Source organism: Simochromis diagramma, unplaced genomic scaffold (assembly GCF_900408965.1).
Source record: "Simochromis diagramma unplaced genomic scaffold, fSimDia1.1 OVJJ01000371.1, whole genome shotgun sequence".
NCBI lineage: Eukaryota > Metazoa > Chordata > Actinopteri > Cichliformes > Cichlidae > Simochromis > Simochromis diagramma.
In genome coordinates this window covers 2833436-2860925 of record NW_024386920.1, presented here as the reverse complement: position 1 = coordinate 2860925, position 27490 = coordinate 2833436, and the positions used below count along the sequence as shown (strand labels likewise).

At 39.6% G+C, this 27490-nt stretch overlaps 1 protein-coding gene and 1 long non-coding RNA gene across 4 annotated transcripts in view; one reads left to right on the top strand and one right to left on the bottom strand.

Annotated features, from left to right (window-relative positions):
* The first annotated feature begins 763 nt into the window (after window positions 1-763).
* Window positions 764-3145, top strand: LOC120736623. The gene is made up of 2 exons (XR_005696554.1): window positions 764-858; window positions 893-3145. It is a non-coding gene; the product is annotated as an uncharacterized LOC120736623 (long non-coding RNA).
* Window positions 3146-11909: 8764 nt separating this feature from the next.
* Window positions 11910-27490, bottom strand: part of vstm4b (V-set and transmembrane domain containing 4b) — a 32297-nt gene continuing 16716 nt past the window's right edge. For all 3 annotated transcript variants that reach the window (XM_040036764.1, XM_040036766.1, XM_040036765.1), the window contains 6 exons: window positions 19127-19180; window positions 18780-18887; window positions 18634-18667; window positions 18393-18517; window positions 15425-15489; window positions 11910-14915 (listed from right to left, as the gene is read on the bottom strand). In XM_040036764.1, the coding sequence (XP_039892698.1) occupies window positions 14790-14915; window positions 15425-15489; window positions 18393-18517; window positions 18634-18667; window positions 18780-18887; window positions 19127-19180 (512 nt within the window). In that variant the 3' untranslated portion in view covers window positions 11910-14789. The remainder of the gene's footprint in view (window positions 14916-15424; window positions 15490-18392; window positions 18518-18633; window positions 18668-18779; window positions 18888-19126; window positions 19181-27490) is intronic.

Genomic DNA, 27490 nt, shown 5'->3' with positions numbered 1-27490 from the left:
CACTGGGGTATGGAGGGACCCCGAACCGCCGGAGGAAACAACTCTCAACTTTACATCATCATCATCATCATCATCGTCTCCTTCTCGGCAGTGTTCGCGTAAACGGGCCTAAGTGAGGACCTCGGACTCTCCCTCCCTCCTAGTCCTCCTTCCTCCTTCTCCTCGGTTCTCCTGCTCCTCGCAGGTGAGTGCTTAGCCTTATGGGCCTCGGGTTACGCGTAAACCGGCTTTCATCAAGTCGGTCAGGACATGAATTTTTTTTCATACATACATTTCAAGTGGATCAGGGATCCAGTGCAAATAGAACACATCTTTTGTAAACATCAGTAAAACCTCAGAGAAATAGTTTTGCTGTTAGTGTCTCACACAGCTTTTCTGAAATCCACTATTGTGTTTTGGAGACACACAGGATAACACAGCGTGTACAAGTGAACTGACAGAAACTGACCGATCAGAAAATGAAAAACTGCCTTTTAAAATACTTCAAAAAAATGAAAACATACTGAACAGTATTGTAAAACCTCTGTGAAACTAATGCAATTTAGCCTTATTCATAACTACCCTCTCACTTCTTTGAGACTGTAAGGTTTTTCTGCAAGAAGAGAAGCTGGTCTACATGTTGTGGAGTCAGGCAGCTCCTTTGTGCGGTAACAATGTCACCAGCAGTTGAAAACACTCGTTCAGAAGGAACACTGGTCCCAGGTATGGAAAGATACTGCTTTGCTTGTAGAGCCAAGAGAGGATACTCCCTTTCATGGTCCCTCCACCAGATCAAAGGATCCTCAGAAAGTGCAACAGGCTCAACGTCCCTGTATCGATTCACTTCTTCCTTTGCCTTCTGAGTTGGTGTTTTCTGTGGTGCTGTGGTTTTTGTTGAGTAGGCTGTCCCAAGGAGAAAAATTAATGCAGAGTCCTTTGACCTCTTAATTGGAGGGGCATAATCCACTTCATCAACACCACCAAGAGAGATGTCAGGGACAGTTTCCTCAGATGTGTCACCATCAGACTGTCGCTGTAGAAAAATGAAAACTTAATTAATAAAGAAATTACTATTTATATTCTAACTCGAGTAGTGCAAAAAAAACAATAATTTTTTGTTTTTGTTTCTGTAACTCACAATAGCTGTGTCCACGTTCTCCAAACCTGCTGCTTCCAACACCAACTGAGAGAATGTGTTGTTACAGGTCTCTTTGGACAAGAATGGCAGGGCCTTAAAGCGAGGATCTAATGCTGATGCAATGTACAACTTGTCCTTTAGGGCCACATATCTTGAAAAGAGATTTTGCACATTTAACTCAGTTTATTATGTTGGATATACATGTGCATGGTTACATACACTCACGCAAGATCAGAAACATTAATATACGACTTTGTTTCCATAATTTATATATAAACATCTATAGATAGATAGATATAAAATCAAAAGGCCTATTACTAGACAAGAGGGCTTAACTAACATTTTTATAATATATATATTTTTTCACTATAGTAAGAATTTTCATGTAATACATGCATCCATACAGTTACACTCATTCATGGCATGTACACACAATTCATAAACATACCTTGACTTCAAGTTGTCGTATACAGCAGTCTTGAGGTCTTTAATCAGTGAGGAGTCGTGAGAGACACTGATCATCTTCTCCAGCAGTTGTCCATGCAGAGGTGCAGTGATGGAAAGGGTCGGGGACTTTTCTTCAGACATAACCAGTGTTGCTGCTTTCAGCGGCTTTAAAGCTTTCACTATATCTTCTCCATCAGTTATGTCAGCCTCTGTAAGACTACAGAGATTACTGTCACTTCTCCTCACTTCAGGTGAGAGTAGAGCTGCAGAGATTGCTGGTTGTTGCTCTAGGAAGCGTTCCAGCATCTCCAATGTGCTGTTCCATCTGGTCACCTCATCAGTCACTAGCTTATGGGCAGGTAGATTCAGTATCTTTTGCTTCTCTTTAAGCTTGCAACTTGCAACAGTGCTGCGATGAAAAAAGGATGCTATGCGTCTCACTCGGCCAAGCAGCTGAGCAACAGCTGGAACTTTCAGTCCTGCTTGTGAAGCTAAATTGAGTGTGTGGGCAAAACAACCAATGTGCAACCAGCCCGTTATTTCCACAGCTCGCACCATATTTGCAGCATTGTCAGTTACGATGACTGGATTTTTGTTTGTAAGCTCCCATTCTTCGATTGCTTTGAACATAATTTCAGATAAATTAGCTGCTGTGTGGCTTGCTTCAGTGGTTCTTGTCTGTAAGACATGAGACACGAGTCTCCACTCCTGGTCGATATGGTGTGAGGTGATAGTCAGGTAGTTATCTGTTGCTCTGGATGTCCAGCTGTCACAGGTTATAGCGACTCTCTCTGCTGACTTGAGTGAGGCTGTAACATCGTGTTTCACTTTTTCATACATGTTTGGGATTACCACTTCACTCAAATGTTTGCGTGTTGGTAAAACATAGCGTGGTTCTAGCATATTAATGAGGTTTTGGAAGCCATCATTTTCAACAACGCTGTACGGACGTATATCTTTACATATGAAAGTTGCCACAGGCTGGGTTATTTTTTGGGCACGTGGAGAAGTGGATGCCAACTTCACTGCAAATGCCTTTTCGAGTGAGCGTTGCTTGGTGTCGGCCGTTTTTGCTAGCAGGATATCTGGATGATGCCTCGTTAAATGATTTCTGAGATTTGTGGTATTTCCACAGTGCTTTACCTCCATTTTGCACATCTTACATACGGCTTTGCTTTTGTCCGGCTCTTCACTGTCTTCACAGTTCTTAAATCCAAAGTGTTGCCAGACATCTGCCTTTAGGCTCGGTGGCACATTCCCGGGAGTAGCCATGATGGTTCATGCAACCAGGTCACTTAACTCTCGCGTGACTTCCTCATGTTAACCGCTTGAAAGTTTCATACGCGGCAAACTACATATGTATAAAAAAAATCGATTTCAGGATTTAATGAATCGATATCGTTTTATTCCAGTTAGAATCGATTAAAATCGATGAATCGATTTTTTAAACCCACCCCTAGTGACAGGTACTCAGAGATAAGGGTGGTCTCTGCTGCCCTCTAGGCCCAACAGACTGTCAAAACACTTTATTTGTATCTAATTATCATGCAGTTATAAGCATGGTAATTGTATAAAATGTGTGTACAAATATAAGTCTTTAAATACACTTACAAGGGAAATTGCAATGTTTTCTGTTTTGCACAAGAAGCTTTCTTTGACTAGGTAAAAGCTCTCTGAAATACTAACTGGTTTCTCAGTGGGTATCTTCTCAGCAATAATTGGATTCCTGTCCATCTTGATACTCTCCAGTTTTTTCACCTTCAAGAGGCAGCCGGGGAAGCGGGTGAATCTGTTATCAGAAAGGCCAATGTGGCGGAGCTCCTCCAGTGCACCAATGGAGGCAGGAAGAGCTTCCAGCTGGTTGAGACCCAGGTTCAATGTTTGGAGTTTATTCAGGAGGCCGAGCTCGCTTGGGAGGCTTGTGAGACGGTTGTTGCACAGGTTTAAAACCTTAAGGTTCTGCAGGTAGCCGATAGCCACGGGGAGCTCCTCCAGCTAGAAACAATAACACATTTTTTAACAAATGGTGATTTTGGTGCACTAAACATGGACATAATTACAAACCATGGTACAATTTTGAAATGGGCAAACTACAGCTGCCAAAAGGCTAGTGACAGTTAGCGGGTCTCTAAGGTGTCCCCGTATGTTTGTGATTATTTAATGATTGGCTTTTGATGATTAGTACTTTAATCTAGAGATCGTGTTTTTAAAAAATGGGCTTAATTTTAAATATTTGGAATATTTAATTATTTAAAAGTATTTAAAATAGTGTGAATTGCACTTTTCAGTTAAAGTTATGAAGATGTAATTGCGTGGCAACGCCACAAGCAGGAAGTAGTTGTGAGTGCGATTGGCCGTTGCAACGCTTCTGTACCTCAGACGAGGAAGAGCCTGCAGACCAAACGCAACTCATGTCTCCTGTCTCTACTTTTCTGTATAAAAACAGACCCCATGGAAGGCCTGTAACACCTGTAGCTGATTTGTCCATATTCTTGTTATTTATCTCACTGAAACGCAGCTCTGCCCAGTACTTTGTATTTGCCACTTTGTTTGAAATGAAGAACAAGTACTGCTGCCTACATAACAGCGAATGTATACATTTATACATGAATGTGAGTCCCACAGCCTAAGTAAACCATCTATACACATAATGCTTACATAGCAAATGCTGGCAGCTAATGAGGCCATTCTTGCTTTATATCTGAAATAAAAATCTGACCTTTGACCTTTAACTCGGACTCGAATCATTTCAGGTCTTTCTCAAGCTTTGATGTGATTCTGCAGCCACACACTGATCTATTTCCCACAAACACAGAGAGTTGTGTCAACAATGAGTTTAAAGTGTCACATATTGCAGTTACTCTGCATCATGCATTGCCGATGATGTACTTTTTGAATAACACACAATCTTACCAGCAGGTGGGGCTGTCTCCACACATATAAGTTCAAGATTACTTTGTGCCAAGAAGACAGGATGGATCCATGCTTTCATGTTGTTTATGTCAAATTTTGACCCCATCAATCTAACATCAGAGCTAAAATTGAGACTAATCAGATTAGATAACAGTTTTTCAATCTTCTATTATCTAATATTGATAGACCTGCAGAATCTTCCTCTTCTTTGGTGACAGAAGTGGCGTCCGGTGTGGTCTTCTGCAGCTGTAGCCAATCTGCTTCAAAGCTTGACGTGTCATGCATTCTGAGATGCTCTTTTGCATTGATTGTAACAAGCTACGTTTTCTTCCCATCAGCTTGAAGCAATCAAATCATTCTTATTTTACACAGAAAACTGCCACTGGATATTGTCTCTTTTTCTAGTCTCTGTAAACTAGTGATGGTTATGTGGGAAAATCCCAGTATCAGCAGTTTCTGAAATAGTCCCATGTCATTGTCAAACTCATTTAAATCACCTTTCTTTCCCATTCTGATGCTCTGTTTAATCTTCAGCAGATTATGTTGATCACATCTACACGCTTAAATATCCTCTGTTGCTGCCATAGGATTGACTGATTAGATTTACTGAGGAAGTGAACAGGTGCATCCAGTTAACTAAATACCATTACTGTAATATTTTTAAAGGTATAATATTTCATATAAAGTCTTTGTAGACCACTGTGTTCAGAGGTAAGTTTATAATATGTTGTGCCTGCAAAATATCAGGAATGGCCAATGAAAGGAAAGAAAATGAGAGGCAATTTTATGTCTATTAAGGTATTAATATTGTTGTCTGACTAGTGTGTAAGAAAAGTTAAAAAAGAGTCAAAGCAACACTGTGCCACATTGGCATATGTACGTAAACATGCACTTGAATGACATTCTTGGATATAATGATCCAGTAAAAAGAAGAACATCTTGTTAAAATGAATTAGCACCATTGTATTGTAGACTTTAGAAAATGCATAGCCACAAAAAGCCACTTACTTTGTTATGTTAAACTACAGATAAACACAGAAAACCTGTTTACCTCCTCCATGTTTGATCAAATCTTAGCTTTGCATTTGGTCAGTTCTTTTATTCTCCTGAAAGAGCAGGAAAATTTAGTAAATGAGCCTGCGTCATGTCCCTGTGGAGTGTGAAATACGGGTCAGGAAATGTGAAGCTTACACTGGAGGAAATGGTGCTGACCTAATTGCGTGAGGTACGAGTTTAGATTACGTCCAGTGATTAGAAATATGAGCTGTGTGTTTGTGGGTCCATTTATGAGCATGAAAGAAAATGGCTACAGCTATACCCTGCAGACAGTAGCATAGCAGTATGGAAGAGTTTAAATTAATAACTTTAATAAATGATGTCATTCTAATATTTATCATTTCATTTCAAACTGTGCAAAAAATATGATCTCATTATTTAAAAAAAAGAAAGAAAGAAAGAAAGGAAAAACAAAGTTCTGTAGCAAGGCCAGTTTTGCTTAGTATGGTTGGCATTGTTTTACTGAAAAGATCAGAGTTCCATGAAAACGTTGTCAGAATGGAAGCAGATGTTGCTCTAAAACCTGAATTATGCGGTATTAGCAGCGCTGATGCCAAGTAACAGTCTGTTTACGACTTATATTTACTGGGACATCTTATTTAGCACTAGCTAAACAGTTAGCCAAACAGTTAGCTATAAGTTAGCTAAAGGTTCAATGTTTGAAGCTAGTTAAACTAATAGTCTAAAAAATTACTTTTTCTTCAAGAAGAAGTTTGCTGTAAATTAAATCAAAACAAAACATTGTTAATAATTTTTGTGCCCTGCTTATAAATGCTAAATAGGTGCCTTTAACCTCCTAAGACCGAAACTCTTCCACGGCATGCATTTTTAATTTCTCTTTGATATTTGGGCTGATTGGGACCTGATGATTGTAAAAACAAAGAATTACCAGATTTTTATTTATTTTTTTACCTAATTTTTGTTTCTAAGAAAAATGAGAGCCACATATGAGGATATTCGTTTAAAATTTCGATAGAACAGTAGCAGTATAATGTCCTTGTAAGTGGTTATCAGGCCCCTGTAGAGCAAAATTGAGTATTTTGGTCTAAATTACCCAAAATGTGATGTCCACATATGTGGACGCCAGGAGGTTAAGGAACAAACATACCATTCACATTATCACATTGTCAAAAATGGGCTGTTTAAGCCTAGCATAGGGTCATTAATGAGGGTAGGCTAAAGGCAGCAAATCAAACATAGAGTGACAACACATAATCACACCAAAATCTAAACAAAAGCAGCATTTATCATTGACATCATCTTCATCATTTGCTAATTTTACAGTGAGGATTTCCCGTCTTTCATCCACTCATTTCCTTCCTTCCTTCCTGTCTTCTTTCACAGCTGCTGGACAGCATTTTTAGCTGCTATCCTGTAGAGAACCACAAAGCTTTCAAACATACCATTATCGCCCAAGTGTCTTATCATTGTACAAATGATGAATGAAGGTTTGTAAAAAATCTACTTCTTAAATGTCTGTGTGCAAGACATTTGACGCAGTGAATCTGGTAAACAGAACTTCCGCAACTTGCAGTTAACACAGGATTTTACCACCTAAACCTCAAAAACAAAGCATCACATGCGACACATGTTGGTAAACTGTCACACGTTGCAGTTTCGTCATGTTGTAATGATTTTACTTCCCTTTAAAACTGCTTAGGTAGAACAGTTTCCATTGGAGGGAAAAAATCCATGAACTGCAAAGGAAAGGAAAATAAATCTAGGGCTGAAGAGACACTTGCGTGAAGCCTCACAAAATTCTCTTGAAGGACCCTGAGCAAATGTATGACTTACATAAATGCCAAAAAAGCTCCTATATTTCCTGCTTAGTGAGCTTTAGTAGACTGCAGAATGTTTTAAAATGCCTAAATGATGCCTGAAGGATGCGGTCTTCCTGCTTAGGATCAGACACGTGGAAGGAGCCACAGGGCTGGGTGAAGGCTCCAGAATTTGTTTTTGGGATTTCTAATTTCCTGCGTGCCTCAGCATACTTCTTTACAAACTGTCCCTTAGGCCTTCTGATCCAAAACAAGAGTAAAGCCTTTTTTGTGCTGCCCGTTTAAGAAAGCTGGCACCGCAAAAGCAGAGGCGTTCAAGTGTTTATCTAAGCCCTGAGTGGACGTGGCTTTGCTTTCCTCCAAACTTTGCGACTGTAGGGTACTTTGCTTCAGGGCTGCCAGTTCAAAGTCTTTACCCATTTGTAAATGTTTGCCTACATCATATTAAAAGAAAAACCTCCTCAGGGCTCTCATTAAATGTTCACTGGGACTGTGGCAGTGTCTTTTGGTAGTTAAATCAATTAGTTATGATGGATAAAATCACTGAATCTGGATTAGTTTGGTATTTGAATGTGTCCAAAATTAAAAAAAAAAAAAGACAAAGTAATTAGCCCTTACATTTAAGGCCTCTGAATCATTTCCAACACATTATTAAACTCCATGAAGATGTGATAGAAAACACATTTTTACAGTTTGTGTACAGTAGATGATCATTTCTAAATCAAAATAGCAGAATGACTTGCTTCCTTGAAAAAAAGGTAATTTTCTACAGTTATGTGTCTGCAATACCTGACAGGTTCATTTCATAATTCAGAGACAGATTATGTCACCGTTTTTCAGATAAGTGTCTGTCAAGAAGTAACTATATAGACTGTAAATAAAAATGGACAAAGTAACATGGATGGCATCACCGATTGGTTTGTGGATTATAATTATATTTAATGACATATTTATTTATTTTATTTATTTTTAAACCCAAAGTAACATATTAGGGTACTGTGGGGATATGGATGCTAGCTATCTGCCTTTGTTAATAAAGCAACATGATTTTTTTACATCTTTAGTGCTCTTCAAATGTATAGTGGACTTGACATCCCATAATGCCTTGCGAGACGTGCCGTACAGTAATATTATAAACAAAGGAACCATTCATGGTGTTACTTTGGTCATGTGGTATATGGCAGCGGTCCCCAACCATGGACCAGTTTATGTCCAATAATATTTTCACAGACTGGCCTTTAAGGTGTCACAGATAAATACAACAAAATAAAACCAGTACCCCCCCAAAAAAAGAAGATTTATTCATAACGCACGGGAAAAGACCCAGGGAAACTGAGTTAATGATAAAAACAATAAAAAACAATGCTATAAAGCGATAAAAACCCCGAAAACCATAAATTTCACATCCGAGCCTCATCTCTTGGGGCCCGGTACCAAACAACTCACAGACCGGTACCGGTCCGGGGTCTGGGGGTTGGGGCCCGCTGGTATATGGTCACCTACTCACCCACTAAACTGGCACCCAAGATGCATCAGCGTTTTAAATGCTACATTACATGTTCATGCAGTAAAAATCTACACCTGTAGTAGCTCACTGGTCACTTTGTTAAGTACACCTGTTCAACTGGTCATCAATTGATGCGTTCAAGCATATAGACATGATCAAAACAACCTGCTGAATTTTAAACTGGACATCAGAATGGGAGAAAAAGGTGATTTAAGTGAGTCTGAACATGACATGGTTGTAGGCTGGTCTGAGTATTTCAGAAATTTCTGATACTGGGATTTTCCCACTCAGCCATCTCTTGGGTTTATGTGAAATGGTCCAGGAAAGAGAAAACAGGAGAATGGCCAGACTGTTTTGAGCTGAAAAGAAATCAGTAATTCAAAAGCCTCTCTGAATGCACAGCATGTCAAACTTTGAAGCAGACCACATCAAGTGTCACTTAAGAACAGAAAACTCAGGCTACAATTCATGGGCTCAACAAAATTGCACAATAAAACATGGAAAAGACTGGAAAATGGTCTAAATAGTTTCAGAATTGGACCTAATTGACATAAAAGCATGAATCTTGCCTTGTATCAGTGGTTCAGGCTGGTGGTTTAATGGTGTGGGAGGTATTCTCTTAACTAAGCACTGCTTAAACACCGCAGTCTCTCCCTGAGGGTTGTTCCTGATCATGTCCATGTCAGTCAGCTCATCTTCTCATGGCTGCCTCCAGCAGGATAATGCATCATATCAAAAAGCTCAAATCATCTCAAACTGCTTTCTTGAACATGGCAGATTTGCAGCAGCCAGAAAATTTGTAGTAGTGATGCTATCATGTCGACATGGACAGAAATCTCTGAGGAATGTTTCAAACACCTCGTTGAATCTACAGCACAACGAATTAAGTCCCAACCCAATACTAGCAAAGTGTAACTACAAAGTTGATGAATATTTGCTACTGTCTTTAGCAGGGAGTTGCTAATACTTTTCTCTCTCTTTTCTCTCCCCCTTTTTTAATGGTTGCTTGCCAGTTGGTGTTTAGAACATTTATTTGCTGAAAAACAGATGCTTGGCGTAGCTGTGAGTGGTGTTTCTTTTAGTGTATTGCCTCTTTGAAATTTTTGACTAATGCCGTTTTCACATCTATGAACCATAATTGCCACAAATGAAATTTTCTCATTTGTTCCTTTTATACAGAACATTAACTTGACCAGCTTTAAGCGTTGTATAATGAAAATGGATCTAAAACCTGGATGGAAGCAGAAGTCCAGAAAAGCTTTCTAACCTCGTTGTTGGGAAATCCTCATTCTGACTTCATCATTTACAACTTTGCACCCCTACTGGCTTCTTACTGCTAGTCTTTGGAAGTCATTGTAGTATGATGTCATTATTGTCAAGAGCTCAGAGGGGTGACAGGCAGCTGGCCGGTGAGCTTGGGCCCAAAAAGCTGTTTCACATTAGTCCTGCTTGGCCTTCACTTTCACACAACAGCAGAGTGAATCACAGCGCTGGGAATTGAAAGTCGCCGTGCAGACTAATAAATCCCATGGTGAAATGTCTCACCAGTAACTGCATGTCTGTCAAACACATCCAAGTGCAAGATGAAGATAAAAATAATGGTTACCAAACAAGAGCACATGACATCATCAGCTACTATTTTAAATACAAGAAGCCTTCCAGACTAACAGCAATTAACATTTTAACTGCTGCAGAGGCAAAAGACTTGTGATGTACTAACAGCTTGAGCCATCATAGTCTTCTGTTTTTTTGTTTTGTTTTTTAAAGTCTACAGAAGGAACCTTGAAATCAAGCGGTCACAATGGCAAATCTGGGGTAACGTGTTCACCCGCAGGCTAACTGACTGCTTCTTCTGAGCCAGCTCTCAGCAGGACCTCCACACTGTGCCAGTGTACTGTGCTTTAGTGAAAACTTTGAAGCCCTGTGGATACTGCCCTTATTTGTTGTACTTACAGAGGGGATTAAAGAGGACGAGGTCACCCTCCCAACATGAACTGACTGTACTGGACACTGGATGTTGCTTACAGTTCAGAAGCTAAATCTTAAATTGTCCTTCCTGTGATTTCCACTTGCAGAAGTCTTTCATTACTCTTTTTTCCCTTGCCTTAAGGCCAGTGTAGCTATGCATTACCCTTACCACACAGGATATGTTGGTTGTAGACTATGTTTACTATGTATTGTATTTCTATGGACGGACATGATGGCATGCTTGGGATAGAACGAGCACAGACACACGCAAAGGTTTCTGCTTTAACAATAGGTTTTGTTTGGCTGCTTGACTGGTGACATCAGTTGTTTCTGTTTTAGGAGGTGCCTGCAAACGCTGCTGGCCCGTCCTCAGACATGTTACAAACATCGAGTTGTCCCACAGCTCATATGTCCTATGTATCTTCCTTGCCCCATAAATATACATTTTCTCTCGTGTCTTCATTGAAATTCCTCCTTGCCACTCTACACCTCCATCTCTTTACTTAAACAATTTAAAATTTATTTTCCTTACTTATTATATTTTATTGCCATTGGATCGGTTTCCTACGAGCCATGTACTGACCTGTCTTTTTGTCAACGCCTTGTGTTTGCTCTGTGGGTGAGATATTTTTATACGACCTCTGGGGTTCCGCTTGTCTCTCTCACGCAGCTTCTTTTTCTAAAATAATTTGGAGGCTGCAAGTAAACTAAAGCTAACATTTAAACCTCCCCCTCTCTCATCACAACTCTTTCACCACCACAAGAGTAGCTGACACCCAGTCCCTAACGGCTGTGCCCCTTTCACGTCTACTTTCAATGCTTGCATGGAGGCAAACGTGTGAGCTTTAATCATAACAAGATGCCTTGCTGCACTATGAATTTGTCTACCATTGAATAAATACAAATTTTGTCCTAATGTCGTCACTGAAATCACTTCAGTACCCTCGGGGGTACTAAAACAGGCATTGTGGTAGTGACCTCTCATGCTAAGGTTATGCTCACCTCCAAGAATTAGCAGTTCAGGTTCACCTGCAGGATGCATGTGCATTTGGTTAATTGTTGTGTCGTGATAACAAATAGCTGTCACTCACACCAAAGCAGTTAACACCCAGTTTATATTAGATTTCATTTTTATTTCACTTATTTTTATTCAATATACAGCTGAAAGGTACAAAATGAACATGAGTAGAAATGCTTAAATCTTGATAAATGCAGAGATCAGTGGTGAGCAGAGAGACAGAGGGAAAAGGGGAGAGCACAGAGGCACAATTCACACACATGGTTCTAGTTAGCAGACTCCTATTAAGGACAGTGTGGTCTGGAAGAAACTTTACATTTCACAGTCGAAGGGCATTTTTAAGACACTTCTACTCACCGCTGAAAGGTCACTTTCAGTCATTTCATTTATGCAGGGGAAATGCTCGCTGTGCCATTGAAGCGAACATTAGAGGGCAACGTCGGGAAAGTTGGAGCGCTAACAAAAGTAGAGGTCAGCAGTGGTTTACATAGTAAAGTAATATAGAGCCAAGGGAAGAAAACATATCCGGGTCTATAAGCACCAGCTTGCCTTAGGAATGTGTTGTAGGTCTGCAGTGGTAGGTGAGCTCTTTAGATTTGTTTTGAATTGGCACAGCAGCTCTGGTAAGTCAGCCCTAGGGTTGGCTGATGATATGTATTTCTAATGCTAATACCACATACATGTTCAGCGTTGTTTTTGAAGTGCTTCCATTCACCGTGCTATCTCAAACTACTGGTTAAAAGCTGGTACAGCCAACCTTTGATGGCTGGAAATGGAGCAAAACGCCACTTTGAGATGAACTTCAGAGAAGCTTAAAAAGTGAGACTAGCAGTCTGAATGCAGAGAACTCTGATAGCAGACGTCTTGGGGGAAGGGAGGGATCAGGTGCCTTTGTGTCTGGGTTTCAAGTTCACTGTTTAAAAAAGCTTTCCTTCGCTTTTCCATGCCTGAGTCCAAAGGATCATTAAATTGAAAAAAAAAAAAAAAGGTCTAAAGCACTTTCACACTCAGATTCATGGAAAACGAGAAAGCAAGGAAACCTTAGTGTAGGTATGTGGGATCGTGGCCAAAGTGGCTTTTGGTTCTTATCTGAAACAGCAAATCACCTCAAGATTTAAAATCCGTGACTGGCGTTAATGTGAAACAGCCCAAACACAACTCTTAGTCTGACCCTGACCACAGATCAGGTGTCACAACTGCTGGCAGCCTTGTGAATTTACACTATGTGCCTGTGTAAGTCAGTGATGAGGGTGTTTAGCCTTCATGTAACTCCACCCTTGTATGTATATATATAAATGAGTTCATGAGTTGCTAACAGCCTGCTAAGCCGATGTTGGCACCAGATGAAAAGAATTGTGTGATCTTAAGTGTTTGCCTGTGGGGGGAGGTCCGAGGGCTGATTACCAGTTTTGTGTCAACTCTTTGGGGCTGTGGTCAATATAAACTGCAGCTTGATACACAAAAACAGACTGAAGACAGATGCTGGGAAGCAGATAAAGCTGGGAACTCACTAGAAAGTAAATCACATTTGATAATGGTGGGCTTTGGGTTCACATTCATAACAACAGATGTCTTTAATTAACTTTTTCTCTCCTTTATAAATCCACTCACTTCAGAATGGGATTTCCAGCTCTTCATTGTGGAAGGGAGTGTAGCTGGCCTAAGAAATATCAAAGGCTATCACTGGAGTCATTTTATTGTATGAAGCAAAGCATATAAAACAGGATTTCTTATTTAGATCAAGCCTTCATGCATTTCAGTTTATTCTAAATGACGCCGTTGTAATAAAGTGCATTAATGATTTCAAAGGAACACTTGGGGAAAGGCTTGGGTGAAAAAGACTGATGCTTTGCTCATGTTGTTACATTCAAAGCAGAGAAATTCTGGATTTGCACCCCACCTTGCTGACTACTGCTTTTGCGCCTTTGTCCACTGTCCTTCTACAAATGCATAACTATAAATCTGACTCAAGAGAAAACAATGGAGAAGCCAAGCCAGAATCTTAGGATGGTAAATGTAGCCCTAGCGCATGGCAACGCAAGCCAAAAGTGATGTAATTATTGTTAATGTGCTGACTGGACAGACGGGCTACGGAGAAGATGACTTTCTCTGGAAAATCATGAAAAACGTTACCATTGTGTACGCACCAGAGGTTTCAGATTTCTTTGGACTGCATTTGAATTTGAAACCTGGTTTGGATCTCATATTTCAGAAAATGTATTTTTGAAAGTTTGTCTTTGCAGCTCAGGAGCTAAGTCACACTGAAAAACAGAGAGCTAACAGGACCAGCCCGAAATACAACAACACGGGAGGAGCAGGAAGTGCTCCTGTGCTCATTACTCTGCCGAAGGAGAAGACCAAAACCAGTTATTAAATACTGGGTATGAAATACATGAATCACAAAAGCTGGCATAAAGTGTTTTGTTTAACTATTTGTTTCCAATGAATTCTGCAGTTAAGACGCAACGTTTGCTTGACATGAGCGTATCAACCTTGTTTGGCTTGAAACGACACTTCAAAAGTTATCTTTTTAAAGTCACAAACAGCAGCAGAGCAAACCTGACTGTCACTCGTCATGTCAGCTTCACAGCACCTTATTCACTCACTAACATGTAAAGTTTTGTCTCACATATCCAAACCTCCATTTTCTCTTCCGATTGTCATGACAGACGAATCAGGTCTAAATCAGCACAGAAGTCTTCGATTGCGTTCCCAGGCTCGGCTACACAGGTTTCAATTGTGGGTACAAAAGAAAACAAGAAATGAGAAGTCCAGTAATAAAAAATAATCAGTTTGCACCTGTGGTCTCACAAAAAGAAGTTATACAAAAGTTCATATAAAATCATATTTTGCCATAATTTTGAGACATTTTTTCCTTCACAAATCATTTAAATATAAAAAACAATACAGACTATAAATAGAAAGTACTTTTTAAAAAATTTTTTTTTACATAAGGCACAGGTACTAGTGGTGTGTGTGTCTCTCTCATAGCTGCTGTTCTTCGAACAGTATCTGGGCGTACACTGTGCCACTACGTGATGCCTTGGCCTCTGGAATTGGCTTCACCAGATCCAGCTCTGCGTAGGTCAGGTTCTCCTCCACTATCCTCGGCTAGAGATCAAAGAGGACAGAGAAAAATAAAGATGGAGGAGAAGGAGAGAGTTAGTTAGCGGTTAGAAAAGGAAGGCTAGAAAAAAATTATAGAACTGCATGAATACATTACATTACTAGAGATGCTGTAGGGTTTGGTAAATCACTGGTTTTGGTAACTTGGAGCATGCTGTGTGTAAACACCACCCTGCAGCAGTTCTGGGTTGAGGTAACCTAAAATTTAATTACCTCTTCAAGTATTTTATGACATTACCATACCAAGCTGCCACAGAGCCACTTCATGCCAACAGCAAATTAAAGATTGGTTATGTGGCACAGTTTTTCTGGCACCTTTGCCCTTAGACATTCTGCTTAAATGTTCATTTAATTTCAAAGTTATATTTCAAAGTTTTTGTCTGCATTGTCTGGTTTTCCACTCTTTTTTTCAGTTCAGTTCAGTCCTTGTACCTTACCTTAAACATGCAAAAAAGGACATTGCTAACTGATAATCAGGCATGAATGGTACTCACCAACACTACTTTTCTTGGTTGAGGTTTTAAAAGTTTCGGTTTGTGTGTTTTGTCTCCAATGGGAACTGCACAAGGGACAAGACAAGTTGTTAATTGAGCCAATAGAAAGTAGATACTGTTGTAACTGGGAATATTTGAAGGTCCCAGTTGCATTGCCATGCTTCCCTACAAAAAAGTTGGGATACAGAATGCAGGGATTTGCAAATAACTCAACCCCAATTCAAAATAGTACAAAGACAACCTAGGAACAAGAAATTTGTTTCAAACGGACAATATGTTTAGTCCTTCGGGGAGAACTGCATTAAAAACAAGGTCATTCCGTAACACATTACATGGATGCAGGAACACTTCTAAAAAACTTCATCATGTTCTGACCTAAAAAAAGATAAGGATCAGTTAACTTGTCAGCACAGTTCAGAGCCATTATCTGTATGGGGAGTGCATTTGTGTATTAGTGTATGGTTAATGGCCCCATTAATTCATTAATTTCTCTCTCCCCAACCAGTTGTGGCAGATGCCCCCCCCCCCACTGAATGAGTACAGATTTTGGAGAGAGATACTATACCATCGCTGAGACATTTTCATGGCAGACATTTTATATCACAGCAAGACAACCCTAAACTACGTTCATCTATCTTATAACAGTGTGGCAAAATTGCTTGGTAATAAAAAAGCAGCAAAACCCACTGAAAGCATGTGGTGGAGTAGCTAACAAAAAATAAGGCAAAATAAGCCTATTAAGACACAAAAGGAACGCATTGCAGTTTTCAAAGTTACTATAATTTCTGTAATTTGCTGATAATTGTCCTAAAATGTTTCTAAACTAGGAATTCTGGTCATTCTAAAATCTTTTTTAAGACCTAGGCGGAGTGAAAATCCAGAATAACTTTTTTTTACCTATCATTGGAAAAATTATCCATAGAATTCCACTTGCTAATTAAGAAGTGAATTTGGTGTGACTCAGCATTGGTTTAAGAGTGGGAACATGTTCCCAGCTAATTTAAGGAAACCGCTCCATAACTAAGTTTATATGTGGAATGCCAGTGTATTTTCATATTTAGAAATCTATGAGAACAACATGAAGTCAGAGCAAACTTTTAAGTTGGGATTTTTCTTACAGTCATGTACAAAGAAACAATTTTCACAGAACTCTGTACAGTCCTCTGAAAACATTATGCGCACCCCATGATTTAGTAGCTCGTGGAACCACCTTTAGCTGCAACAACTTGAAGTAATATTTTCTATATGACTTCATCAGTCTCTCGCTTTGATGTGGAGGAATGTTGATCCACTCTTCTTTGTAACGTGGTGACAGTTCATTAAGGTTTGCAGTCTTTTGTTTATGTACAGCTCTCTTAAGGTCCTGCCACAGCATTTACTGTGTGGAAGCCCGGTCTTTAACTGTACCATTACAGCACCTTAATTCTTTTAGTTTTCAGCCATTCTGTTGTATAACAAGCTTTAGCTGTCAGGCAGATGACCTCCATTTGGCTCTAGAATACTGGTATATAGAGTTCATAGTCAACTCAACAAGCGAAAGCTGCTGTGAGTACAAGAAAAATAATTATAATAATATGATGTGTTAAATTTGTTTAGATCAGAGGAATAAGGTGTGTTTTAGTTTGGCTTAGCTGTAGGCCTGAGAGTGTGTGCAATTGTTTAGAGAGAAAGGAATTTATGGACACTGGGGGTCTGCCTGCCATAGAAGGAGACAGGAAGCTACAGTTGGGGGTTGCTGATGCTGATGCTTGTACCTTTAATAAAACTCATAATTGTTATAAACTTAGAAGTAGGTTTGTAGGAGACTCTCCACCTTATCTGTAAATGTAAGACAACAAGAGGCCAATGGCCCAGTGGATGCAGAGTGGGGGTCTCAGTGTTTGTAATATGTTAACTCTGTTTTCTAGGTTGTGTAGAGAAATTTGGTGTAGCTCGGGTGAGGAGATTACTTTTATGACCGACAGGAAGTCACGTACGCAGAGACACACACACAGTGCTTTGACTGTTATGACGCACCCACACCCACATGCACACTCACTCACGTGCACTCACATAGACACACGGGTACGCACACACACAGGCACTCACGTGCTTGTGCATACACACAGAGACACAGAGTTTGCAGTACACCATGGGGGTTTTAGGATGGGGTCGCTTCTATAAAGCTGACTGTAACAAACAAAGGAGTGGAAGATTTGCAGAGGGACACCGGCCTTGCACGTCTCCCCTTCTAGAAGATGCATGCTTAAATGAAGATGAATAAAGGTTTTTGTGAAAATGACTACTGAGGTCCGGTGCCGTCTCTGGATGCCTCGAGGAATAAAAGAACCGGGGTGAAACTGATTTCGTAACACTGCCCAGACCCTGTAGTTACAAAACAAGTCATGACTCTTCCACCACCTTGCTTCACAGCTGGTATGTTTGGTTTTCTTTTGGCCAACATTTCCATATGGTTTAGTCTGTACAAAGGACATTGTTCCAGAAGTCTTATAGTTTGCTCACATGCAGCTTTGCAAACCTAACCTGTGCTCCCATGTTCATTTTCGAGAGAAGGCGCTTTCAGCTGGCAGCCCTTCCAAACTGTCAGAATTTTAACATTTAACATGCTCACAGAGGCTTGTAGAGACTAACATATAGATCTTGCATTTTTGGGAATTTGCTAGGATACATGTTCCTGGGAATATTGTGATGTGTTACTAAAATGCCAGAATTTCTGCATTTCTAGACGTGGTCACAATTGCTGATCAGTTAATCAAATGTATTTAATGAGCAGAACGTGCCTGCTCCCTATCTTCTTAATTCCTATGGGAGCACTAAGGGTCTACTTAGATTTTCACAACTATATGTTCTGCTATTGCAGAAATTATAATATAAATATAATATAAATATCTGTAAGACTAATTTTAAGTATTCACTCAAGTTTTCCAGCATGTTTTAGAAAACATTAAATCAGCAAACTTGTGATTACCTTTTGCCGGTATCTCCGGTGGTGACTCCTCTTGGTAGTCTCGGCTCCTTTTCTTCCTGTATCTCCTCTCCTTCTTTGGTAGAGCAGGAGACACACTGATCACACTGGTGACTGTTTCTCCTGAGCTGTAGTGGAATCACATTAGCAAAGGTTCAGTTTATGTGAGTGATAGTTGTTTTTTTAAATTATTATTACAATTTTGTAGATTTTTTTTAGAGATGGCTTGCTCTTAAACCTTTACCTGTTTTGCGGGCTTTTGACCAAGTGGTAATTGTCTGCAAAGACAATATCGGACTGTTATTTGAAAAAGATGAAATCATAGACAAAAAGAAGAAAACAGCAACGTCAGAAAGAGTTACAAGAAGACTAGACTTTAATGCTGCTGACCTTTTAGCCTCTTCTTCCTATGTATGTACTGGCAGGTCACTGTCACGGTGAACATGCACATGCACAGCAGACCCACTGAGCAGATCAGCACTGCACACAGGTACACATCTGAAAAACACAAACAGGCATGCACCAGTCCAACACTGCAGGAGCCTGTACTGTAACTTTAACTGTGCACAAAAATGTAAATGGAAGAAAAAATGAGAACATGTTTGGCCAAACTATTTCAAGGTACTGGAGTACATCCTTTGGGTTGGGCTATTTTTATCTACCAAGGACTATACAGTGCCAGTTCACCACACAAATGCAAACACACACATTCACAGACTAAAAATATCTGCACTTACCTTCAAACAAGCTCCACAGACTTTCTTTGGCCTTGGTGGCCGGTAGGACATGCACTACAGTGAAAATGAGAGAAAAGAAACACATGAAGTCCGTAGTCATCACTGTGGGTTCCCTGCTGCCTGATTACACACCGGCTCGAGTTTAAATAAAGCTAATTGCAGGAGGACAGGGAGTCTATTTTGGCCTCCTCCCTGCCTGATTTTGTCTCTGATTCACCGTCCACAGTTCAAAGACTAAACATCTTATTGAGTCAGACATTAGTGCAACAGTTATGCATCTTTGCAAACTTTCACCTCACACTCAGACATAATCCAACGTTAAGAAAAGGGCAACCTCTGCACACTTTGGCTAAACACATGTCGCCTCAGGCTTGTTTCTTCTCTTACATGGGTTGTTAAGTTTCTCGTCTCCAGACAAAACATCACAATTGACCCAAGTAGCACCGGGCTTTGTGTGGCCAGCATACGTCATTGTATAAAAAGCTTTGAGTGCTCAGGTAGAGTAGAAAAGTACTGTATAAGAACCAGTCCATTTAACATTGAACATATTTCTAGTGAGTATTTCCTGAACTTGATGATGGATCATGAAATAAAATGAAATGCATTGATCTATTCCGAAATTAGCATTTATCAGTAACCAGTATTATATCATTAGCGCAGTATTTAGCTTTTAGTTCCAGATTGGTGAATATAAATGTTAAAAAAGTATCTTTTTGTGAGTTCTTTGCAACACTCCATCCAATCAACTGGAAGCTTTTAGAAATTGTTGTTGCTGTGAGTAGCTTACATAAAGCAGCTGAACAAGTGAATTTAATGTCTGTTGACTTGACTAAGTTGATTGATTAGCTAGTAGGCTAATTAACATTAGCTCCATGAGCTAGAAACTTGGTCTCTGGGCCTTCCCAACTTAGCTCATTAAATTAAATAGTGTCAAGTATGTTTGATTTTATGTATGTGAATGTATGTGTAAACATACACACATGTACAAAACATATATAGTATTCTTGTACAGTATGGGGTTTACTCTTAATCTGTGTAAGTTGATGTAGCTACTGTGTCCATTCGTTCGTGAAATCCTTTATGACGTTTCCTGTTACTGGGTTGGTGATTTGAAGCAAGATGTGAGAAGTAAGGTGAAGATCTGAGTCTGAAACCAAATATTAATTGGCTTGTCGATCACAAGTCAATAGATGATAACTATATCCTGGACATTCTTTTCTGAAAATAAGGATGACTAATTTTTTCAAAATTAACTTAATGTTTTATTCCTTATTAAGTAACTGAGCCCATAAATTGACAAGAAAAGTGCTTGATAAACTCATCTTTGAGGGACATTTTTTTTAATAGATTTCTATAGGACCGGAAGTCCTTTTGAAGTCACAGGTATCGCCCCCTAGTGGCTATTTGAAAGGACACATCTTTAAGGCAGTTCCATTTTGGCTTTCATTTTCAAACCCGGAAGTTACGTCCATATTTGTTTTTACTGTCAGAAAATGTTACACCACCAAAAATTAAAAATAACCATGAATGGAGAATGAATGCATGTGTAATTTGAATCCAAGACGTGCTGTATGTGTCCAAGATGACAGAGAAAACATGTTTCCAATGCTCCACATGAAATTTCACCCCACACACTCACTCATTTCTCCACCCCATCTGACCACAGGAGTCTTAACACTGCTGTACTTTTGCTGGGCTGGTGGCAGGAAGCTTGTGAAGTGACACCCACCAGTGCATCTTGAAATACTCTAAACCACCAGCAGCTGAGGACAGGCAGGCTCTCCACAGGCTTTCCCACAGGCACACTGGGTAACTGACAAATAAGCAAGTATGGAAATAAGCATACCTCAGATAATCCAGAAGCTAAAATATCTATATGCAATGTTTTCAGGATTTTTAAAATTTTATTTCTTCAGATTTTGGCTACAGAAAATTCATAAATATTGGAAGAAGCAGCTGTGTGAGACAAAAAATGCACACAATCACAAATTTCACCATTAGAAGATGTCAAGTATGACAGAGTAGTAAGAAGTTTACAAGAAAGTCTGAAGTCAGAGAAAAGAGTTTCTGCAAATGCCACATGGTTTAAGATCTGAATTTCTCTAACATGATACCTTTACAGAATGTAAAACTGCAGATGGCACAAATGTTTAAATGCACAAACCAGCCACGCTAGATCATTCCCAGTCTGCAGTAAGCTGAACTGTGCTTTTCATGCCCTGTGTAGTCATTGAAGAGTTTGGACTGAAGCAGTGGTCCTCAGACTGTTTGTACCTTTGTATTTAGTCACCATCTGTGAACCCACTAATCCTAGACTGACCGTATGTGACCTACATTCTGCTGTTTGGAAACACAGCCGTTGAACTTTAAAAAAAGAAGAAGATTGGATAACTATTGGATTATAACTGTCAGAATCTAAACCTGTGATGAAAATAATAATATCAGACTCACTCTTCTGTCCAACTTCCGTTGACAGTTTCCACTGTTGACCATAGATATAGTCATTCTGATACCTCACTGGCTACTTTTAATGCATGAACACAGATATTAATATACAGCAGTCCCTCGTTTATCGCGGGAGTTACGTTCCAAAAATAACCCGCGACAGGTGAAATCCGTGAAGTAGCCACTTTATTTTTTACAATTATTATAGATGTTTTAAGGCTGTTGCTGTGATTTGGCGCTGTATAAATGAAATTGAATTGAACTGAATGGAGATTAACTCCTAAAGCAATCATCAAATGACCTGTTTGAGCTGCTAATGACCAAAATAATTACAATGAGACCTTCAGTGCTTCATTGTATATCTCTTCCACACCAGTTTCACCTGGTGACAACAAACAACCTCCCACAAATACTCACCAATTGGTCGTGACCAGTGGTCACCAGGGTGTTTCTGACTAGTGCTAACCTCCTGTGTGACTGGAGGTTAGCAATCAGTTCCACAGTTACTGCCAGTAATGTACACTGTACAGTTTGCCTCCTATGTAATATGCCATATTTTATATGGTAACACTAACACTAAAATTAAATTTTCCCTACTATCACCTTTGCTCATGACGAGCATAAAGTAGCATTAGTAAATAATGATAAATAAAACCAAAAGTCTCTGAGATCCAACAACAGCAAAAACACTTATGAGCCAAAACAGCGTCTCACAGTGAGCTGCTAATTTTCTCAGTCAGATATTTAAAGCAGCCAAAATAAATGGCAGCTGATTTAATATAAATGCAAGCCCTGCCTTCATTGTAAATTATTCACAGGCTCAGTCTTGATAACATCTCTGACATTTATGTGGGTTTTTGTTTTTGCCTCAGGTTCTGTGTAGCTCTGTCAGTGCAGATGCACATGCTGGAATAATCAGAAACTGGATAAATCTAGAGTGCTGTATGCCATAAAACTGCCTTTTATCCTCATATTGAGAATGTCTTCATCCTAGTGCAACTTTTGAAAGGCTCCATCACGCTACAGTGGAAACATTCATCACTCTCCTTTTTTCGTCTCTCAGAGGCTCGGCGTTGTCTTCGGCTGCCAACTGTCTTTCAGAGTTGTGGCTCTTTTTGTGCACCAACAAACCCAACACTGTAAACATCAATACACAGACGTAGACCAGACTGAATAATGATCCTCTGTGACTAAATCCATCACAGAGGATAATTTACTGTATTATAAATGACCAGAGATGAATGTAAGTACACAGCCACATTGTGTGTCTAAACAAAGGTTTGAAAAATGCTTTGAATAATAAACCCTTTAACTTCCTGTTGTCTCTATGAATCTTTTCTTCTAAGAGTCAGTCTGTACACTTGTTCACTGTGTCCCCATGTCCCCTTTATGGACACAAACATAGACATACTTTGTTGGCTTCTTAGTCATATGTCCCCTCATAGAAAGAGCTATAAAAAGATGTTTATGGTTCTAATTTTCATTTTATTTTTCCTTCGTTCCAACTAAACCCATACCACATCCGTGTGCCATGTACCTCTAGTTAGCTCAGAATGGCCCATATGTTTTACAAAAATACCTAAGAGTACACTTAATTAATGCCAAGACGAGACCGTGCCCACGTTCTACACTGCCCTAAGTTTTTCTACAAAACCCTGCAGCCTCTCTGGGTGTGTTCATTTTAGCAGTATTAAGCAGAGTAATCGGGATTTTGTTTGTGTGAGATTGTGGAAACACCTGGTCACCTGATGTTATCCCAGCATAAGAATTCCATGAAATTTGATGAAATAGAAGTAATGGTGAGACTTTACTGAAATGTAATACACGATGAAAGCAGTGGGATTATTCTTCCTAAAAAGGAGAGTTTTTGTTTTTTATGTCAAGTCCACCACACCAGCAGCATTATGAAGCACTGCAGGCAGCCATCAAACTAATGGAATATTTTCTGAGTTTGCCAACGATTCTGAAGTGTGCCAGAGAGGAAAAATGGAGGAAGAAAGACTTTAATAAGTACATGAGTAAGTAGCAGCACCAGGAATCTACAAGTCTGATTAGCAAATTGTGACGAATGTGTAAATAAAACAACTTTTTTTGCTTGAAAGGGCTCCATTCACAGACATATCAAAGCTTGTTACTGGCTAGATGCGAAGAATAGCGCTCCAGAATAGATGAAGTATAACAAAGACAAAAGTCTGCATAAGGAAGTTGAATGGACAGCAGAGGCATGAAGAGCCAAGAAGGCAAGCGTTTGTGTTGCATGTGCCTCTTGTTTCTGACTTTCAGTCACTTTTAGGTTAGCTATAAGCAACAGAACTATTAAGATTAATGTTTAGCAAAACATTTTTTCAGAACATTGTTGTTTGCCTTATTACATTACTGTTATAGAGCAATCTTCACCTTTGAGCAGGAAACGTTTCCATTTTATTGGTTCTGATTTATTGACAGCAGTGAGATAAACAGATCGAATCTGAGTACAGTCTATTGTGTCTGTTAAAAAAGAATTCTATCGAACTGCCCTGTATGCTGAAAAGTTTATGCTACTGGGTTTCCAGTGTCTTAAATGCCAAGAGTCTCTGGTCATATGTAACAAGTAAGGCGAGAGTCCACCCTAATGTAACAAAGTGGAGGCAAATGCATGTCGAGAAAACTGCCCAATGCTCATAAAAATTGCAAAAACTCATGGTCTACATCTCAGTCTCTATGGGCCTCAGTTAGTATGTTAAACATGACAGTTTATGACAGCATGCTTAGAAAAAGCTGAACACGTATGGCTTGTTTTGAAAAGGATGCCAGGAGAAACCCTGTTCTCTCTAAAAAGAACAGGACAGCACAGCTTAGCTTTACAAAGCTACACCTGAACAAATCGCAAAACTTATGGAACAATTAACCGTGGATAGATGAGACCAAAGTGGAGATGTCTGTCCATAAGGCACAGCACCACGTTCTGTGCAAACCAAACACAGCATATCAGAACAGCCACCTCATACAAACTATCAAGCACAATGATGGACGGGTAATGATTTGGGTTTTTTCTTTTTCAGCCACAGGACTTCGGCACCCTGCAGTCTCTGAGTCGATTATGAAGTTTTATGTATGCCAAAGCACTCTAGAGTTAATTGTGAGGCTGTGTTTCCAAAGCCAAAACTGGGTCATTGAACAGGGCAATGATCTCAAGCACAGGATCAAATCCTCACAGGAAGTGATGCACAGCTAGGTGGTGGTGAGAGATCATAGAAGGTAAATGACAATCCATGTCTTCAGATGACTATGGATGTAATAACCATTGATGATTAAAAGGGGGCAGAATTCAAGATAAACTTTTCTCTACTGCCAGATGAGCATGTGAAGTGACTACCAATGACACTGAAGAAAACCGGGTCATAAATACATTAGACGGTTACTTTAGCAACCGGAGCGACCAGCCGTCAGCTTCAAAAGCGAAGTGCAAAGAGTTCCAGTGTTCACACTGCTTAAGAAAGAAAAAATAACACATTTTACTGACCTGAAGTCATGTTTTAAAGGAAGAGTGGTCGAAATAATAAATTTATACTGACTTTACATTCCAGTATAAAAGGCCTTTAGGTGACTGCTGTGTTTTGGCACTAATAAAAAAAAAAAAACTTCATTTAAATCGAGTCTCATAGAAAATGGTCACTTATCACAGTTACTGCTGCTAAAGGTGTTTCTACAAGCTGTTGAATCATGAGGTGTACTTGCCATGTCCTAATTGCAGTATTGAAAAATGACACAGTAAGCTTCTTTATTATTATCATCACTCAAACCATGATGGAATGGAGCTTCCTTGGATGAAAATAGCTCCCCACATCCTCAACCACAAAAGGTTAAGAGCCCAACACGAGCCTGCTGCCCACTCGACTGTCATTGTAAATGAATATTCAAGCTCTACCTTCCCGAGCACAGCTATCTCTTGTTCCATTTCTGCTGAGTCTCTCTGGGCTTCCTGTCTGTTCTACTTTAGGGAGGGAAACTCAATCTCAAGGCCAGTGTCAACAGCTCTCAATAGGGACTCCGTGTCTGCTTCGCCCCAGACTTGGCCACAAAAGTCACAGCCTGTAGGAATGCATTCATGGAAAATGCGGTGATCAAAATGTGAGGAGGAAGACACCGTATGGTTATAAATTTAAAATGGAACTGTATTCGGATTGTTGCGAGGATAAAACACTCTGACTCAACTGATTATTTCAATAAACTATTATTTTCAGAATGATAATTTCAAGTGCTTTCTGTAGCCATTAGCATTAGTGACATTATTAACGAATACTCTTGCACTCTGAATGTGTATTGTCCACTTTTATCAGACCATGAAGAGTGGACGAGTGTCGACTTGCTAGTGCAGCCAGTAATTTTTTCCCAAACTCTCTTGAACTGTGAACGCTGAATCATAGCTTAGCGACCATAACAAAGCACGAGAGGTCACTCAAGCACTGAATTTCTCCACATGATGAAGCAATGTCCAAAATGTGGTCTGTGGTTTTAGCAGGTTTTTCAAGCAAAAGTGTGTTTACCCTCACTTACATAGGATACAAATATTAGCAAACTCGGCTAACTAGGTACTGTTTGCAATACTATAACATCCAAGTGTTATTTCAGATGGTAAAGATTACAGGTCATATTACAAAAACAAGTTTATTTTTCTTTATGTCCTTTTCCCCTTCTTCTCTTTGTCACGTCTTTTTTCTTCTTGCCAAGCAAATGTGTTTGGCACAACAGTGCATTCAGATCATGATTCTGCTTGCTAGCACTACCAGACAGGTAAAAGTTTAAAAAAGGTTTTCGGTACATACAGTATATTTTTACATCCTTTGTAGACATAACAGTCTGATCTACCATAATTCTAGAACTAACTCACTGAAACTGATGAAACACGAGTCATTTAGAAACATCAGCGATAACATTTTTATCTTCTAGATGAAACGGTAGCATTAGCTCAATTATTAGCTTCCTTTTCAACAACCAAAACCACGATAACTGATCACAAATCTGAAGCCTGATTTTCTCTACCTGTGCTTGCGATTGAGGTCATATCTAACCCCTTCTACTAAGATCTTATTATTAGACTTTTATGTATGCTACACTTATTATTTACAGTATATTGCTATATTTAGCTTATAGATGTCGCAGGTGAGACAAGAACAAATAAGAGATCAACAGAAACTGCTGAACGGTTTCTGCAAATCTGGCACAAATTAAAAGCAGGGAAGAAAAACTCCTTTTAAAGATGCTTCTGGTTTTTATGAAAGCGAGTGGATTTCTGAGCAGTATCTGGTACCACTGAATGTGTCATCCATTCCATTATGTGAACGTCTCATGTGGTAGCAGTGGAAACCTCACTACTTTCTTGCTGCTCTGTCTCCACGATCATTTAGTCAGTCACAGCCGCAACTTGTTGAGACGGAGGATCGGATCCTTTAATCGGCAGGCTTCTTCACTAACCAATGACATTCCCCCTCCCAAATCTAAAGCAGGATTATGTTTTTGCTCACTAAACCCACTTCAGCAGCCTCTTCAGCCTGATGCATTACATCATCCAGCTATGGTCACACACTACTGCTACTGTTGACACATAATGACCCCTTTAGGTCAAATAGCTATCACAGTTGACATTAACTTGAGTCTCTTAAAGTCTGTAAGTTCATGAATGTCACCAATTTACTTTAAGCCTTTAGTTGGAGGCTTTTGTGACCCCTTCAATTTTCTGCCAGATGCAGTCCAAGGTAGTGACAGTGTTTTGCTGCTGCCAGTGGATTATCTTTGTAGACAAACCTACAACAGCTTAAACATCTTTGTAGATGAACTATTAAAAAACCTGCATTTCTCATTGCTTGTGTTGTGGTTGTAGAGATAGCTGTCAAGCCTCCACCCTCCACTATCAAAAGATTTGAAGACTTTCTAAGAGAA